This window comes from Cnephaeus nilssonii, assembly GCF_951640355.1.
Source record: "Cnephaeus nilssonii genome assembly, chromosome: 20".
Taxonomy (NCBI): domain Eukaryota; kingdom Metazoa; phylum Chordata; class Mammalia; order Chiroptera; family Vespertilionidae; genus Cnephaeus; species Cnephaeus nilssonii.
In genome coordinates, this window is record NC_137091.1 from 48,396,203 (window position 1) to 48,413,374 (window position 17,172).

The 17,172-nt window shown below is 42.0% G+C and overlaps 1 protein-coding gene across 14 annotated transcripts in view; it reads right to left on the minus strand.

Annotated features, from left to right (window-relative positions):
• The window catches only part of LOC307116464 (uncharacterized protein), a 204,750-nt gene that overhangs the window by 111,004 nt on the left and 76,574 nt on the right, over positions 1–17,172 (minus strand). For 11 of the 14 annotated variants that reach the window (XM_079800479.1, XM_079800478.1, XM_079800492.1 and 8 more), the window contains 2 exons: positions 16,537–16,610; positions 9,615–15,424 (listed from right to left, as the gene is read on the minus strand). The exons of the other annotated variants lie outside the window; for them this stretch is intronic. In XM_079800479.1, the coding sequence (XP_079656605.1) occupies positions 13,055–15,424; positions 16,537–16,610 (2,444 nt within the window). In that variant the 3' untranslated portion in view covers positions 9,615–13,054. Of the gene's footprint in view, positions 1–9,614; positions 15,425–16,536; positions 16,611–17,172 lie in introns of those variants that run through there. 14 annotated transcript variants of the gene reach the window in all.

The window sequence follows — 17,172 nt, forward strand, 5'->3', positions numbered from 1 at the left end:
GAGTAAATGGCAGCTGTGGCAAAGCATAAAGAGGGGAGGAGGCATCTGGAAATAAAGGTTGAAATAAAGTAGTTGTCATTAAAATTAACGCGCTGTGCATTCAAAGACTCTATCCCATGAGTGAAAATAGTCTATAAGATGGGAAAACGTGATTTCAAGCCACACATCTTGAAGCATCTAATACCCATATTTTACAAAGTCATACAAATCAACATCCAAAAAAACAATGAGCCCTGACTGGTTTGGCTCAGTGGATAGAGCGTCGGGCCATGGACTGAAGGGTCCCGGGTTCGATTCCGGTCAAGGGCATCTACCTTGGTTGTGGGCACATCCCCAGTGGGGGAGTGCAGGAGGCAGCTGATAGATGTTTCTAACTCTCTATCGCTCTCCCTTTCTCTCTAAAAAGTCAATAAAAATATATTTTTAAAAATAAAAATAAAAAACAATTAAAAAAGATCAGTCTCTGTTGCCATGTCCACCAATATTTGCTCCATAACTTTTTATGCAAAAATTGGTCCCTTTATGATTATGAAGTATCCCTCCATTATGGCCTCTTTTAAAGGCTATATTATGTCTGACATTATTATTGCAATCCTGGCTTTTTAAAATTTTCATTTCCATGAAATCACTTTTTCCACTCCAAGGGCACAGTTTTTTCCTTTATTGGATTTCCAAATTTTAGAAAGAGACTGTAAAGCCATCAATTAAGTGGTTCACATAAAAAAGAGGCATCTTTACCTGAGATTCCCAGCAGCCCTGCTCTGACCTGCTCCAGCTCCTTCTAAAACTTTCTGGGTATTGAAAAACTGTTCACATGCTGACTTCTTTAAGAGTCAGGATTTCCATATCGGTCAGCTACCTCTGAGCATGCTTATTCTCATACCTATTAAATGTACACAGTCCACAATTACATCTCTCACTACAGCAAAATTCTCTGTAGAAAAGGATCTTTGGGACCCAAAGGTAGAGATAAAATAACCCTTTTCCAACCCTTTAATTTCATGCTGTGTCTTTTTAAAAATATATATTTTATTGATTTCTTACAGAGAGGAAAGGAGAGAGAGAGAGAGTTAGAAACATCAATCAGTCACCTCCTGGGGATGTGCCCGCAACCAAGGTACATACTGTTGACCGGAAATCGAACCTGGGACCCTTGAGTCTGCAGTCTGACGCTTTATCCACTGAGCCAAACTGGTTAGGGCTTATGCTGTGTCTTTTGATCTGAAGTGGGTCTCATTTAGACAGTATATGTATGGGTTTTATTTTCCTGACCATTTCATCTACCTTGTGTCTTCTGGTTGAAGCATTTAATCCATTTATATTTTAAGTGATTATTGAGAGGTGTATAGCTTTTTTTTAAATATATTTTATTGATTTTTTACAGAGAGGAAAGGAGAGGGATAGAGAGTTAGAAACATCGATGAGAGAGAAACATCGATCAGCTGCCTCCTGCACACCCCCCACTGGGGATGTGCCCGCAACCAAGGTACATGCCCTTGACCGGAATCGAACCCAGGACCTTTCAGTCTGCAGGCCGATGCTCTATCCACTGAGCCAAACCAGTTTCGGCGAGAGGTGTATAGCTTTTGACATTTTAAAATTAATACATTCATAGTAAGGGACTTGAGCTTCCCATTGACATCAATGGATACATCTTCTAGACAGAAATCAATAAGGAAAAAGTGGTCTTAAATGACACATTAGACGAGATCGATTGTGATTTTCAACCGTAGTGTCACACAGGCAAACTGGTGTGCTGCAAGAATTTTTAGAACAAGCAACATCTGGCAATTTTGTAAATATACCAGCTCGGTGGCCCTGAGGATGGATGGCGCTCGAGCGTCAGGCCCATACCCTGCCATCGCTGGCAGTTGGTCCGAGTGAAAGGGGAGCAGCGAGTATGCCTCTGCATCCCTGCTGAAACCCCCCCCCCCACACACACACACACCCCGCCATGCACTCCACGCCAGGCTGACCAGTAAGTAGGAGGGCTGCTAAGATGCACCTTCAAGCCTAGGAGGTGGGCCTGGGTGGAACCACTGCAGGTACAGATCTTGGTGAGGAATTCACCTAACCCAGCAGATATTGCAGACAGGCCTGATGGCAGCTGGATGGCTTGGCTTCTCTGCCCTGAAGGGCACGTCAAGACGCAATCATGAAATTCTGGCAAAGGCAGTCAGTTACCATTCTTGTTGTGTCTATGCAAACAACCAGGCCAAATTGAAACTAGACTTAATGCAATAGATAAATTGGTCTTAATGTGGCTCTTTAATGAAAATGGGGGTGATTTTAAGGAGAAAAATTCTCTTTCAATAGGAAATTATTAGGACTGTAATATTTTTTTTTCCCTTCCACCAGACCATTTGTTGTAATTCTTGTGGTTCTGATTGCTCAATACTACTAAATTTTGTAATATAGTTTGTCTCCGCCAGGTCACAAGCCCCATTGCTTTAGGGATTAAGTGGACCTGCAGGTATGCTGGCCCCCCCCCCTCCCAGGGCCACAGTAGGGTTCTCTCCACAAATGGCAGAGCCCCGCCCTTAATTTTGCCAAAGGGAGACTTGGGGGAAGTAGGGAAATTAGAAATTCAGAAACAGCCACCAGAACTTGGAAAACTATCCTTGAAGTCCACAGATGGGTTACTGATCGATCGCTCATCTCTCTAGGAACAGCTGTGCACCCTCACAAGCCTGGGGAACAGGTTTGGGTAAAAGATTGGGAAAAGGGACCCTGTAAGCCAGCCTGGCAGGGACCTTATCCAGTTGTACTAACCACCCCCTCAGCTCTCAACGTTGCAGGACTGAACACCTGGATCCACCACTCCTGGGTGAAAGCAGCCCACCAGCTGGACAATCGGCATCCAAGAGTGGAAGGTGACCTCTGACCTGAACCACCCCCTGCGGATCATCTTCCAGAAGACTGCGGATATGGCCGACCGGCCTGACTTTGGTATTTCTGGATAATCATTGTTTTCGTTTCTTAACAGTTTTCGCCAGAACCGAAGACTGGTACCGGGAGGAGAACTTCTCTGCCCTTGCTACTCTGAACTACGGTTACGACCCCCCTTGGCGAAAATAATGAACAAGAGGGGGAATGAGAAGGAACATAGTGGGGCAACTTTGGGGGCTTACAGCATAGTTTAAATAGTAATCTTACTTCCCCCATTCTAACGGACATGGGCGGAGCTGCAAGGCCCACCTCCTTCCATCCCTCTGACAGAGAGCAAGGATCTCTTGGCTCTGAAAGAAACCTTCGTCCCTCCTCAGCATGAAGCAGTTACAGAAAAGACCCTGCACCCCTTTTCTCTGAAAGAATTCAGAGCCAAGATCCTTGAGGGGATGTGTTAAGCAGAAAGACTGACATGAGCAGAGCAAGGATGATGGGCCAACTAGAGGAGAAATAGATGGGACCCCGAGACATGCTTCTCATCCCTCCGATTGCTCTGAAGCCGGAAATGAAGAAACCTGTGTAGACTCCTTCTTCCTTCCTCTAAGAAAGCATACAGGTTTTAGAACAGCTAATAGAGAAGCCCCAGATGTTACTCCATACCAGATCTCTGGAGTGCCATTACAATCCCTTGAGTAATGAAGATGGAAAAGACTCGAGCTACTGAACACCCTACCCCAGCATTGAGTTTTATATGGAATCCCCAAGGCTGAAAATCAGCTTGAGGATCAAGAAGGGAAAATAAAGGGGATATAAGACATGTGGGGGCCAGGCTGCAAGGCCTGGACAGGTCTGGAAGCCTGACAGAAAAGGAAGGCTTCTCCATATTGTCTCACTCAGGATTTGGAGAACTGATTCCTGAGTCACTGTATTACATCTGAAAATAAAGGGGTTTTCCTGAATCTCCGAGAACTCCTGTGTGCATTTTCCAGTTACCTGGTAACACTTCCGCTGCAGGTATCCCAGGGAGGTCTTTTTACCAGTATCTTCACAAGCCTGTAACATTCTTTGAGTGAAGTTACAGAGAATTCAAAAGTGAGGCAGATTGGGTTTGAAACCAGAAACTTCCCGACTCCAATTTCCCCTGAGTCCTTAAAATCTCAGTGAGGCGCTGACTGGTTTGGCTCAGTGGATAGAGCGACGGCCTGTGGACTCAAAGGTCCCAGGTTCGATTCTGGTCAGGGGCATGTACCTTGGTTGCGGGCACATCCCCAGTAGGAGGTGTGCAGGAGGCAGCTGATTGATGTTTCTCTCTCATCGATGTTTCTCTCTATCCCTCTCCCTTCCTCTCTGTAAAAAATCAATAAAATATATTTTTTAAAAATCTCAGTGAGGAGGGGGAAGGGGGAGGGCAGCCTGCTCTCTCAGCCCCTCAGTCTTGCCATTGAAGGAGAGGCAGCTGGAATTAAGGAAGTCAGCCATCTTTGCGGGTAATTACCAGCTGCTTTTCATAGCGAATGGAAGGTTACAGCAAAGAAAAAGAAAGGCCTTCCGTTTTCCTCCTGACAATCATCACTCCTGTCATTTGTAACATTGCTTTCCAAAATCATATGGGGGCACTTCGTGGATGCAATTTTGGATAAGGTCTTTCCCACACACATTATACCGTTAAGGTTTCTCTTAGATATATATTGACTGATGTTTAACTCTCAGTTAAATACATTGCCCAATTCCTTATATCAGGCGTCCTCAAACTACGGCCCGCGGGCCACATGCAGGTGTTTTTGCTGTTTTGTTTTTTTACTTCAAAATAAGATATGTGCAGTGTGCATAGGAATTTGTTCATAGTTTTTTTTTAAACTATAGTCCGGCCCTCCAACGGTCTGAGGGACAGTGAACTGGCCCCCTGTTTAAAAAGTTTGAGGACCCTTGCCTTATATCTTAACATCTTCCTGTCAACATAAGAAACGTTCAGCCGAAACCGGTTTGGCTCAGTGGATAGAGCGTCGGCCTGGGGACTCAAGGGTCCCAGGTTTGATTCCGGTCAAGGGCATGTACCTTGGTTGCAGGCACATCCCCAGTGGGGGGTGTACAGGAGGCAGCTGGTCAGTGTTTCTCTCTCATCGATGTTTCTGGCTCTCTGTCCCTCTCCTCTCTGTAAAAAATAAATAAAATATATTAAAATAAAAAAATAAAAAGTCTTTTTAGAAAGAAAAAAAAAAGAAACATTCAAAACTATGAAGAATTTTTGTGGGTTTATTTGAGCCAAACTGTCCACAAGTGACTGGAGGCAAAATTTCAACAAATTGAGATAATGTTCCAGAGAACAGCAGCTGTGCACTGTTGGAGAGTGGGAATGTTTGAGCGTGCTTTCAGAGAGGTCGTGGACTATGCCCCAGATAGAGTTGTCAGTGTTGACACCAGGCCAGGCCTTGAGATAGGGTCTCATGGCCCCTTCCCAGCACGTAGCCTTCTTTCATAGAACACTGTCAGCTTTCTGAAGAACAGGATGACCATGTGAATAACATGGTCGTCATTGGCATGATCCTGACGTTGCTTGGGAAAAACTGTTTTGTCTTGGGTTACTTGTTCTGCAAAAACCAGATGTGGTTAATGTGCTTAAAAGCGGTCCTACACAAAGGGCCGCTGCTGCTCTCTGGTCTCCCTGCGTGGAGAATGGCAGAGCAGTCGCCGGGTCGTCCGGCCGCCCGGCTAATAAAGGCTCCCTAAATTTTAATTTGGTCTGGGCTCCAGTGGTCATTCACTCGCATCCGCTCCACAACATGCACCTTATTTTACACATTACAATTGAAAGAGAAGATGCAGAGTATGTCTCTCTCCTGCCTGTTTTTCCGGGAGGGCACCAAGTTGGTTGCTCTGCTTGAAAAAAAGTAAAAGTCTTTAATGTAGCAATTTAAGGTTTAAAAGTAAAAACAGCAAGGATTAAGGTTCAGTAAAAATTAGAAGTTAAGTCAGTGAATGGGAGATTATAACCACATGAAACGTAAAGTACTAAATTAGGCTAGTCTGAATACAGGGTTTTACTTCTTAGCCAACCATCCAGGCCCCTGGCCCCAACTGCTCCTTGCCTTCCCCTTTTCTTTTCCCTTGGATAACAGCCCATTCTAGCATCCCCTCCCACTTTTATCACAATAAAATCTCAACCACTCATCTGCCACCCCTTACAAAAAACGGTAAGATGGAAGCGGGTTATATGAAATCCATTGGTGATAGAGAGATGGGAGAGAGCGGAGTGAGGAGACCTCTAGAAATGGATGAAAAGTAAAATGATTAATACATGTCTTTTCTTTTATATAAGTGTAGACAGCTTACCGAACAGTGAACAATTAACATAACAACGAGAGGGTTTATGGTTAGCCGCTGGTGCATTGGTTCTGTCCTGAGGGCTCTGGAAAAGGGGGAGTTACCCTGATATTCCAAAGGAATGTTATCCTGGCTATAAAAGACAATAGACAGGCTTAGATAAGGATTCGCTCTTGTGAGGGAAGATTCTTGCCTAGGACCTGACTACCTGCTACAACTGCTTTTAGTACAAAGATTTTCTTTTCAGACCGCCCTTTCTGGTTACTTTAGGTCTCTGACTTTGAAAGGCTGACATGACTTCAGTGAGCTGGTTAAGTTAGTATGCGTCCACTTTTTATGCACACATTCCTTTTGGGACATAAATCAATCCAAAGGAAGTATTGGGGAGCCAACTTTTTGTATCATAATGAGGTGCCCTGGTACTGGGAAGGCTCATTTCTAGGCAAGTTCAGTCTTAGTGTTTTTCTTCATAAATAATGGATCATTGAGGTTGGAGAAAAACTGTAATGGTAGTAAGGCCAGTTTTTTTTTTTTTTTTTTTTTTTTTTGTAAAGTGAAAAGAATGTAAGTTGGAGGCAGTTAAGTCTTATGGGCCTCTATCTATACTAATAAAAGGGTAATATGCTAATTAGACTGGGAGACCTTCCAGGAGACCTTCCAGACATTCTGAACAAAGCCATGGTGGCGGGGCCAAGGTAGAGGCAGTTAGGGGCCAAGAGGGGGCAGCAATTGTAGGTGATCAGGCCGGTAGGGGGGGGGCATTGGGGTGATCAGGCTGGCAGGTGGGGGCAGTTGGGGGTGAGCAGGCCAGCAGGGGAATCCAGTTGGGGGTGAGCCGGCCAGCAGGGGAATCCAGTTGGGGGCAAGCAGTCCATCAGTGGGTTCAGTTGGGGGCGATCAGGCTGGTGGCGGGGGGCAGTTGGGAGTGAGCAGACCAGCAGGGGGACAGTTGGGAGTGATCAGGATGGCAGGGTGGAGCAGTTGGGAACAAGCAGGCCAGCAGGCAGAGTGGTTAAGGGCAATCAGGCAGACAGGCAGGTGAGTGGTTAGGAGCCATCAGTCCCAGATTGTGAAAGGGATGTCCAACTGCTGACAGTCGGACATCCCTCAAGGGGTCCCAGATTGGAGAGGATGCAGGCTGGGCTGAGGGATACCCCCACCCCCCAACCCCCATGCACAAATTTCGTGCACTGGGCCACCAGTTAAATATAACAAGGAAACTTTTTAAATAATAGATTTTTATTGATTTCAGAAAGGAAAGGAGAGGGAGAGAGAGAAACATGAATGATGACCAAGAATCTGGGTCAGCTGTCTCCTGCATGCCTCTCCCTGGGGATGGAGCATGAAATCCTGGCATGTGCACTGACCTGGAATGAACTGTGACCTCCCAGTTTCTAGGTCTAAGCTCAATAACTGAGCCACGTTGGCCTGGCACAATAGATTATTTTGAATTTATAAGTTATTATGATTCGGGTTTTGTTTTACTTAAATATTGTTTAGTATTATATTTCTTTTTAAAAATATAGATTTTATTGATTTTTTACGGAGAGGAAGGGAGAGGGATAGAGAGATAGAAACATGATGAGAAACATGATCAGCTGCCTCCTGCACACCTCCCACTGGGGATGTGCCCAAAACCAAGGTACATGCCCTTGACTGGAATTGAACCTGGGACCCTTCAGTCTGCAGGCCGACGCTCTATCCACTGAGCCAAACTGGCTACGGCTGTACTATATTTCTTATAGTTTAAGGGCATATAATACACCATCAGTAATATTAGTAGCTTTGATACATACACTGAGTAGCCAGATTATGATCTCTGAATGCGTAATAATCTGGCCACTCAATGTATATCCTATACAATAAAAGACTAATATGCAAACGGTCCCCTTGACCAGGAGTTGGACCAGCAGGAAGGCCAGCCAACTGCCCATATCCCCTCCCCCTGGCCAGGCTGGCTGGACCCCACCCATGCACAAATTCATGCACTGGGCCTCTAAAATACACGCACACTGAGTGGCCAGATTATTTTGCGTTCAGAGATCATAATAATCTGGCCACTCAGTGTATACGTAAGCTTGACAGAAGCCTATTATTATTAATTATTACTACTATTAGCAGTAACATTCATTTGACAGGCTGCACCATTGTCTTCGGATGGCTATTTATGATGTTAGGACTGTTCATTTTTGAAAAGTCTGATTTCTATTGTAGATGAGAGAAGTGTCAGAGACAGACACAGATGTCCATTCATGGAGAGGCACCTGATAACATCAGGTACCTTCCAACACTGTGGGAATTTTTAATTAATGTATTTTTCAATGGATATATTCTGGTAATAAGTTGTGATTTTTGAAGTCTTTGTATTCTGGGAGTACATTGTCAAATGAATGTTATTTAGTAGTCCCTATAATCTCATTAATGGGTCATTGACAAAAATGTATGTGAAATGTATCCTCCTACTTTTCCTTCCAAAACCAATTTCTGGGGAATTAAAACTGTTGCCAAATGGTTTGGCTCAGTGGATAGAGCGTCGGCCTGTGGACTGAAAGGTCCCGGGTTCGATTCCGGTCAAGGGCATGCACCTTGGTTGCAGGCACATCCCCGGTGGGGGGTGTGCAGGAGGCAGCTGGTAGATGTTTCTCTCTCATCGATGTTTCTAACTCTCTATCCCTCTCCCTTCCTCTCTGTGAAAAATCAATAAGATATATATATATATATATATAAAACTGTTTATGTGCTCACTTCACTAAAAGGCGGCGCTTCCTCATGGGTTAGCTAACTCTGAGCATGGTTATCCTCATGCCTATAAAATGTACAGTCCACAATTAGAGCTTTCACTAGAGCAAAATTCTCTGCAGCGTAGTTTCTTTGGGGCCCAAAGATAGAGATGAAGTAAATTTTTTCCAAGCCTTCACTTTCATCTGGTGTCTTTTGATCTGAAATGGATCTATTTAGACAGCATAAATACGGGTATCGTTCTCATATCCATTCAGCTACCCTGTGTTTTCTGGTTGAAGCAGTTAACTCATATTGTGATTATTGATAGGTATGTAGTTATTGGCATTTTAAAATTAATACAGTCCTAGCAGGGGACTTTAGCTTCCCATTGACATCAATAGATAGATCTGCCAGAATAAAAGAAGTCAACACAGAAAAAGTGTTTTTTTTTTTAATATATTTTATTGATTTTTTACAGAGAGGAAGGGAGAGGGATAGAAAGATAGAAACATCGATGAGAGAGAAACATCGACCAGCTGCCTCCTGCACACCCCCTACCGGGGATGTGCCCTCAACCAAGGTACATGCCCTTGACCGGAATCGAACCTGGGACCTTTCAGTCCGCAGGCCGACGCTCTATCCACTGAGCCAAACCGGTTTTGGCAGAAAAAGTGGTTTTAAATGACTCATTAGTCAAGATGGATTGAATACGTTTATAACAGTGATTATCAACTGGAGTGTCACACAAGGAAACTGGTGTGCTGCAACTTTTAGAACAAGCAACACCTGGCTCTTTAGTCAAGACCACAGACTACATTAACCACAGATTGTCGAATTAAAATAAGTGACAACAGGCAGCACAATAATAACTGTATGGTGTGCATGAATCAAAGTCAGACATTTTTTTGTTGTTGTTGATACCCCGCCCCCAGGAACTCAAAGTCAGACATTTTTGTGACACATTGGAAAAATATATATTGTTGTGGATCTCTGAATTTCAATAATTACTCCATTTGTGCCATGAGATAAAAAATAGTTGAAATCTCCGACTTAGAGCTTTTCACCCAAAAGCAGAAAAAAATGCATTCTGGACAAAATGAAGACAGAAGGCCATCTAAACCTAGAAACAATGTTTGCTTCATCTATTCTCCTAATGACCATGTGAAAAACAAACCTTATGTATATTTTGCACCGCCTCAATATTCCTCACTAAAGTACCAGAAAAGGGAACTTTTGTCTAGGTGAAATCAAATTCCTATGAATGATCTGGATCCAACAGTTTTTCCCGAATAGAATAAGACCATAAAGCCCCTGGTCCAGATAGAGACCTAGTCACAAAATATCAGATGCTTTTTTTTTCTATTAAGGTATTATATGTGTACATCTTACCATTGCCCCTCTCCCCCCCAAAAAAACAATCAGATTCTTATATGTATGAATGTCCATGGGAATGTCAGGAACTAGTATCCAATATCAAGTTTCTTTCATCATTGTGTGACCCTAAGGGATGGCCCATGTAAAAGAACTGTTATTTACCAGCTTGTACACATTTACAACAGTACACTGGAGAAGGAATGAATGTGGGGCTTTCATTTCAACCTCTGCTTACCTGCTGTCCCTGGAACTTACAGTGACGGCTTGTAAAAAACTGCAGGGACAACTAATGCCTATGAACTGAAGTCATGCTGTCAATATACATAATAACTTTGATGCAAAATAATAAAATTTTCAACTGCAAATCTGCCATGGTCTCTGGGATTCCTTAGAATGTCAAATAATGACCAATATCCAGCGACATTCAAGTAATTGACAATAAAACATGTTAACACAGGCTGAGTCCATACCAAGAAAGAAGTTAATGAGGCAACACTGAGAAATTCTGTGTTTTTTCTTTATTTATTTCAGAGAGGAAGAGAGATAGCAACATCAATGATGAGAATCATCAATTGGCTGCCTCCTGCATACTCCACACTGAGGATTGAGCCCACAATCCAGGCATGTGTCCTTAGCCGAAATCAAACCTGGGATTGTTCAGTCCGCAGACTGATGCTCTATACACTGAGCCAAACCAGCTACAGTACACTAAGAAATTCTTAAGGATACCAATGAAAATCAGGACAAGGAAAATAATTCCAGTCATAAAGTACCACAGAAGCCAATTTATTGTAATTCAAAAATTAATATTCAAAATCAAGAATCCAGCATGAAACATGAATGGTGGTCCTCCTACTTCATGAATATAAATCAAAATTCTGCCAAAATCCTAATGTTAGTTGTTGCATTTGTAAAATTCTGAACTACAGAACAGAAACTATAGGGGCCAGAAGGGCTGATATGAGAGGAAGAGGTTTAGATGCCATTGTTATAGCACTGCAGAAAAGAGTATCAGCTAGGGAGAAAAATGAGAAAAAAACACACCACATAACACAGAGAGAAATATGAAATAGGAAACGGAAGAAACTAATTTTCTGTGTTCAGCTAGGAGTGCAGCTTGGAAACAGGTGTCTTCTCTCCAATGCAGAGTTCATGTCAATTCTGCATCCAGGGTATGAAACATCTCCTACCTTGTACTACAACATCACTGGTATTGGATTTGAGAGAGAAGGGAGAGGAAGATACATAGAAACAGCGATAACACAGAATCATTGATCAACTGCACTTGCGCAAACCCTACTGGGTATCTAGCCCACAAACAGGGCATGAGCCTTGATCGGGAAAAGAGCACTGACTTCCCGGTTCATGTGTTGACACTCTACCAAGGAGCAACACAGTGTGGGCAGCCCCACTGCTTATCAAAGTCACACACAGTATATTTATAGGTGTTCCCTCCAGTATGAGTTCTCTTGTGTTGAGCAGGAGGATAATTAAAAGTTGTGCCTCATTCTTCACATTTGTAAGGCTTTCTTTCACAATGAATTCTGTGATGTTAAATAAGACTCCATTAACAAGAAAAGGATTAACCTCACCCATTATATTTGCAAGGTTTCTCTCCAGTAGACTCTCTGATGTACAGGAAGGAATAAACACAGACTAAAGCTTTCCTCACATTTTCTCTTTTTTCCCCCCAAACATTATTTTTATTGATTTCAGAGAGGAGACTGTGTGATAGAAATATCAATGATAAGAGGGAATCATGGATCAGCTAGATCCTGCATGCACACACTGGAGATTGAATCCGTAACCAGGGCATGTGCCCTGTCCAGGAATTGCACGCTAAACTGTGGCTCACAGATCAAAGCTAAACCACTGAGACATGCCAGCCAGTGCTTTCTCACATTTTGTACAGTGTAAGGATTCCTCCAGTATAAAATCTCTGACGTTTCGTAAGTTTTGAGCTGTAGGTAAATGCTCCAGCCTATTCTCTACATTTGTAAGGTCTCCCTCTGTTAGGAAGTCTCTCGAGTACAATAACTGAATGACTTTTCAAGGCTTCCCCCTCCCCCCGCCACATTCATAAGGCTTCTTTCCAAAGTATGTTCTCACTGCTGGTCTAAGATATAGAAAATTCCACACATCTCTAAGACTTCTCTCAAGTATGAACTCTCTGCTGAATAGTACAGCAGGAACAGTAAATAAAAGTTTTGTCACACTTTCTACATTTATAAGTCTTCTCTCCAGTATGATCTCTCTGCTGTGTAGCCAATTTTGAAGAACTGCCAATGGATTTGCCACATTTTCTACACATATAAGGCTTCTCTCTGGTGTGAACTCTCTGAAAAGAAGTAAAGGATGAGTGGCTAAAGGCTTTGCCACATTCTCTACCTTAATAAAGCTTCTCTCTGGTGTGAATTCTCTGATGATAAGGATTGAGGACTGGGTAAAGCCTTTGCCACATTGTCTACATTTATAAGGCTTCTCTACAGTTGCTCTCTAATGTGTAATAAAACCTCAGGAGCTGCCAAAGGCTTTGCCACATTCTCTACATTTATAAAGCTTCTCTCCTGTGTGAACTCTTTTATGACAAGTGTGAGGGGAGTGTAAAGGCTTTGTCACATTGTCTACATTTATAAGGTTTCTCTCCAGTGTGAATTCTCTGTTGATATCCAAGATTTGAGGACTGGCTAAGGTTTGTGAACTCTGATAAGTAAGGTCCGATGTTATACTGAAGGTTTTGCCACATTCTCTACATATATAAGGGTCCTCTCCACTGTGAAGTCTCTGATAAGTAAGGACTGATGCTCCACTGAAGATTTTGCCATTCTCTACATTTATAAGACTCCTCTCCAGTGTGAATTCTCTGATGACAAGTAAGGTGTGAGGACTGTGTAAAAGTTTTGCCACATTCATTACATTTATAAAGCTTCTCTTCAGTATGAAGTCTCTGATGAATGCTAAGGGTTGAGGGCTGGCAAAACACTTCGCCACATTCTCTACATTTATAAGGTTTTTCTTCAGCATGAACTCTCTGATGCGCAGTAAGGTGTGAGGACCATCTAAAGCCTTTGCCACATTCTCCACATTTATGAGGCTTCTCTCCAGTATGAAGTCTCTGATGCCTAGTAAGGTATGAGTACAGTGTAAAGGCTTTGCCACATTCTCCACATATGTAAGGCTTCTCTTCAGTATGAACTCTTTCATGCCTAGTCAGGTATAAGGACAGTGTAAAGACTTTGCCACATTCTCTACATTTATAAGGCTTCTCTCCAGTGTGAACTCTGTGATGATTAGTAAGATCTGAAGACCTTCTAAAGGCTTTGCCACATTCTCTACATTTATAAGGTTTTTCTCCAGTATGAACTCTCTGATGCGGAATAAGATCTGCAGACCATCTAAAGGCTTTGCCACATTCTCCACATTTATAAGGCTTCTCTCCAGTATGCACTCTCTGATGCCTAGTAAGCCCCGAGGAGCTGCCAAAGGCTTTGCCACATTCTCTACATTTATAAGGCTTCTCTCCTGTGTGAACTCTTTGATGACAAGTAAAGTGTGAGGACTGGCTAAAGACTTTGCCACATTCAGTACATTTATAAGGCTTTCCTCCAGTGTGAACTCTCTGATAAGTATGGTCCGATGTTACATTGAAGGTTTTGTCACATTCTCTACATATATAAGGGTTCTCTCCACTGTGAAGTCTCTGATAAGTAAGGTCTGATGCTCCACTGAAGATTTTGCCACATTCTCTACATTTATAAGACTCCTCTCCGGTGTGAATTCTCTGATGATAAGTAAGGTGTGAGGACTGTGTAAAGGCTTTGCCACATTCATTACATTTATAAAACTTCTCTCCAGAATGAAGTCTCTGATGAATACTAAGGGTAAAGGGCCGGCTAAAGACTTTGCCACATTCTCGACATTGATAAGGCTTTTCTCCAGTATGAACTCTCTGATGTGTAGTAAGGTCTGAGGACCATCTAAAGGCTTTGCCACATTCTCTACATTTATAAGGCTGCACTCCAGTATGAACTCTCTGATGCGCAGTAAGGTGTGAGAACCATCTAAAGGCTTTTCCACATTCTCCACATATATGAGGCTTCTCTCCAGTATGAAGTCTCTGATGCCTAGTAAGGTATAAGGACAGTGTAAAGGCTTTGCCACATACTCTACATTTATAAGGCTTCTCTCCAGTATGAACTCTCTGATGCCTACTAAGGTATAAGGACAGTGTAAAGGCTTTGCCACATTCTCTACATTTATAAGGCTGTTCTCCAGTATGAACTCTCTGATGCTTAGTAAGATCTGAGGACCATCTAAAGGCTTTGCCACATTCTCTACATTTATAAGGCTTCTCTCCAGTATGAACTCTCTGATGCTTAGTAAGGTCTGAGAAGCTTCCCCAGGCTTTGCCACAGTCTCTACAGTCATAAGGTTTCTCTCCAGTGTGAATTCTCAGATGAATACTGAGGGTTGAGCGCCGGGTAAACACTTTGTCACATTCTGAACATTTGTAAGACTTTCCTCCTGTATCATTTCTATAATGTTGAGTATATCTTGAGGACTGACTAAAGCCTTTTCCATTTTCTTCGAGTTTGCAAAATTTTGCAATAGTATGAATTCTTCCCTTATGTAGAATAAGAGATGAATGACATTTAAAGGCTTTGCCACATGCTTTACATTTGTAAGGCTTCTCTCCAGTCTGAATTCTCTGATTTATAGTACAACCTGAAGGCCAATTAGATGTTCTACCAGAATCATTATATTTATAAGGTTTTTCTCCATTATGGATTTTTTTCATTTTATTTAGATTGAATATTTCACTAGAGATTCTACCACAAGGATTCCATTTGTAAGCCTTTTCCCCAGTATGCATATTCTCTTGTTCAGTGTAATTTAAAGACTGCTGAAAAGACTGGACACATTGACTTCCTTGGTGTGTCTTCTCCACAATAAGAATAACCTGACGTGCATTGTGATTGAATATTTGGTCAATGATTTCTCCACTTTTATAATGGTCCTCTGGAAGCTCGCTTCTCCACTGATTATTAAGATATGACTCTTGCTTAAAGTTTTTCCAATGTTCATACCACTGATAATTTCTGTCTCCATTATATGTACTCTGGTGAATTGGGAGACAGAAAAGCCTTTAGTGATAGTTATAATTACATTAAACATGTACAACTGTTCCATAACGAACCATTTTATGATACTCATTAAACCAAGAGGGTTGTATAAAAAAAGCTTTTCTAATTTATTAAAATTATACACATAAAATAAATACAAAACATTAATTTTCAGAGGAAGAATGAATCCTTGTTTAAAAGATTGCCAAATGACCCAGCAAGCATGGCTCATTGGTTGAGCTTTAATGTATGAACAAGATGGTCGTGGTTCCATTCTGCGTCAGGCACAAGCCCCAGGTTCAGAATCGGTCCCCAGTGTGAGGAAACCAGGAGGCAACCAAGGAATGATTGTCTCTCATTATTGATTTTTGCCTCTCTCTTTTCCTCTACCTTCCTATCTAAAATAAATAAAAATATTTTTTTTAAATGAAAAATAAAAGCCTTACCTGTATTGGTTCAAGGGATAGAGTATTTCCCTGAGGACTGAAGGGTACTGGGTTCAATTCCAGTCAAGTGCACATGCTCAGGTTATAGGTTTAATCCTCGGGGGGGGGGGGGGGGGGGTTGGGCGGGCATGGGGGCATGCAAGAGGAAGCCAAACAATGATTCTCTCATACTGATGTTTCTCTCTCTCTACCTCTATGAACTTAATAAAAATCTATTTAAAAGTAATAATGTTAATAAGATTTCCAAATTTAGTACATTTAAATTTTATAGGTACATTATAAATCTCTACATTTTAGAAATGAATGCATGAAAATATAATCCCACCCTTCATTTTAAACAATTCAAAAGACTATTTGCACTATAGAGTATGCGAATTCCTAGTTTTTCCAGATTTCCTTTCCAAGAATGCATAAAAGTAAAAAGTTGTTTTCAACCTTCACGTGCAGAAACACATTGATCTGCCAATGTAACTAACTTCAATACCGGAGGTTTTCCAAATGCATACTACACTTAACCTCTTTAGGTAAAAACTATTTTTTTCTTATAACTGTTCCAGATTAGTTCTGTTTATAGTAATTTCTTCTCTTCTCACCACACTCTTCTGAAATTCCAAGGCTTTCATTAAGTGTACGTTATGAAAGTGACAACCTTTATATCTTACCAGTATTTTTTCAGAGAATAAATCTTGTATTCCAGACTTTGGCATAAGGGCCTGGTCACCTTCAGATGACATAGCTGAAAGAAAAGAAATTTTCAGTTTTTGTTTTTTAAAAATATATATTTTATTGATTTTTTACAGAGAGGAAGGGAGAGGGATAGAGAGTTAGAAACATTGATGAGAGAGAAACATCGATGAGCTGCCTACTGCACATCCCCTACTGGGGATGTGCCCGCAACCAAGGTACATGCCCTTGACCGGAATCGAACCTGGGACCCTTGAGTCCACGGGCCGACGCTCTATCCACTGAGACAAACCGATTAGGGCAAATTTTCAGTTTTGACAATCAGGTGAGTGCACTTTGAAGTTACCAACAACTATAGGCCAAGTGACAGTTTTGAGTACTCCAAGAACTAGTGAAGGATTCAACGAAAGCTCAAATAGGTACAATGAGCAAAACTCAAATCAAAGAGGGATAAAGAGTTGCTTACATTTGCCAATGATACCTGCTCAAACCCTCTGGCACACATGGCAATATTATAAAAACACTACCAATTCCAAGTTTTTTTACTGGAGAGAGAGATGAGGGAAGTACATGTTTAATGATCTCCCTGTTTTGAAGCCTCTTGAACAACAAGT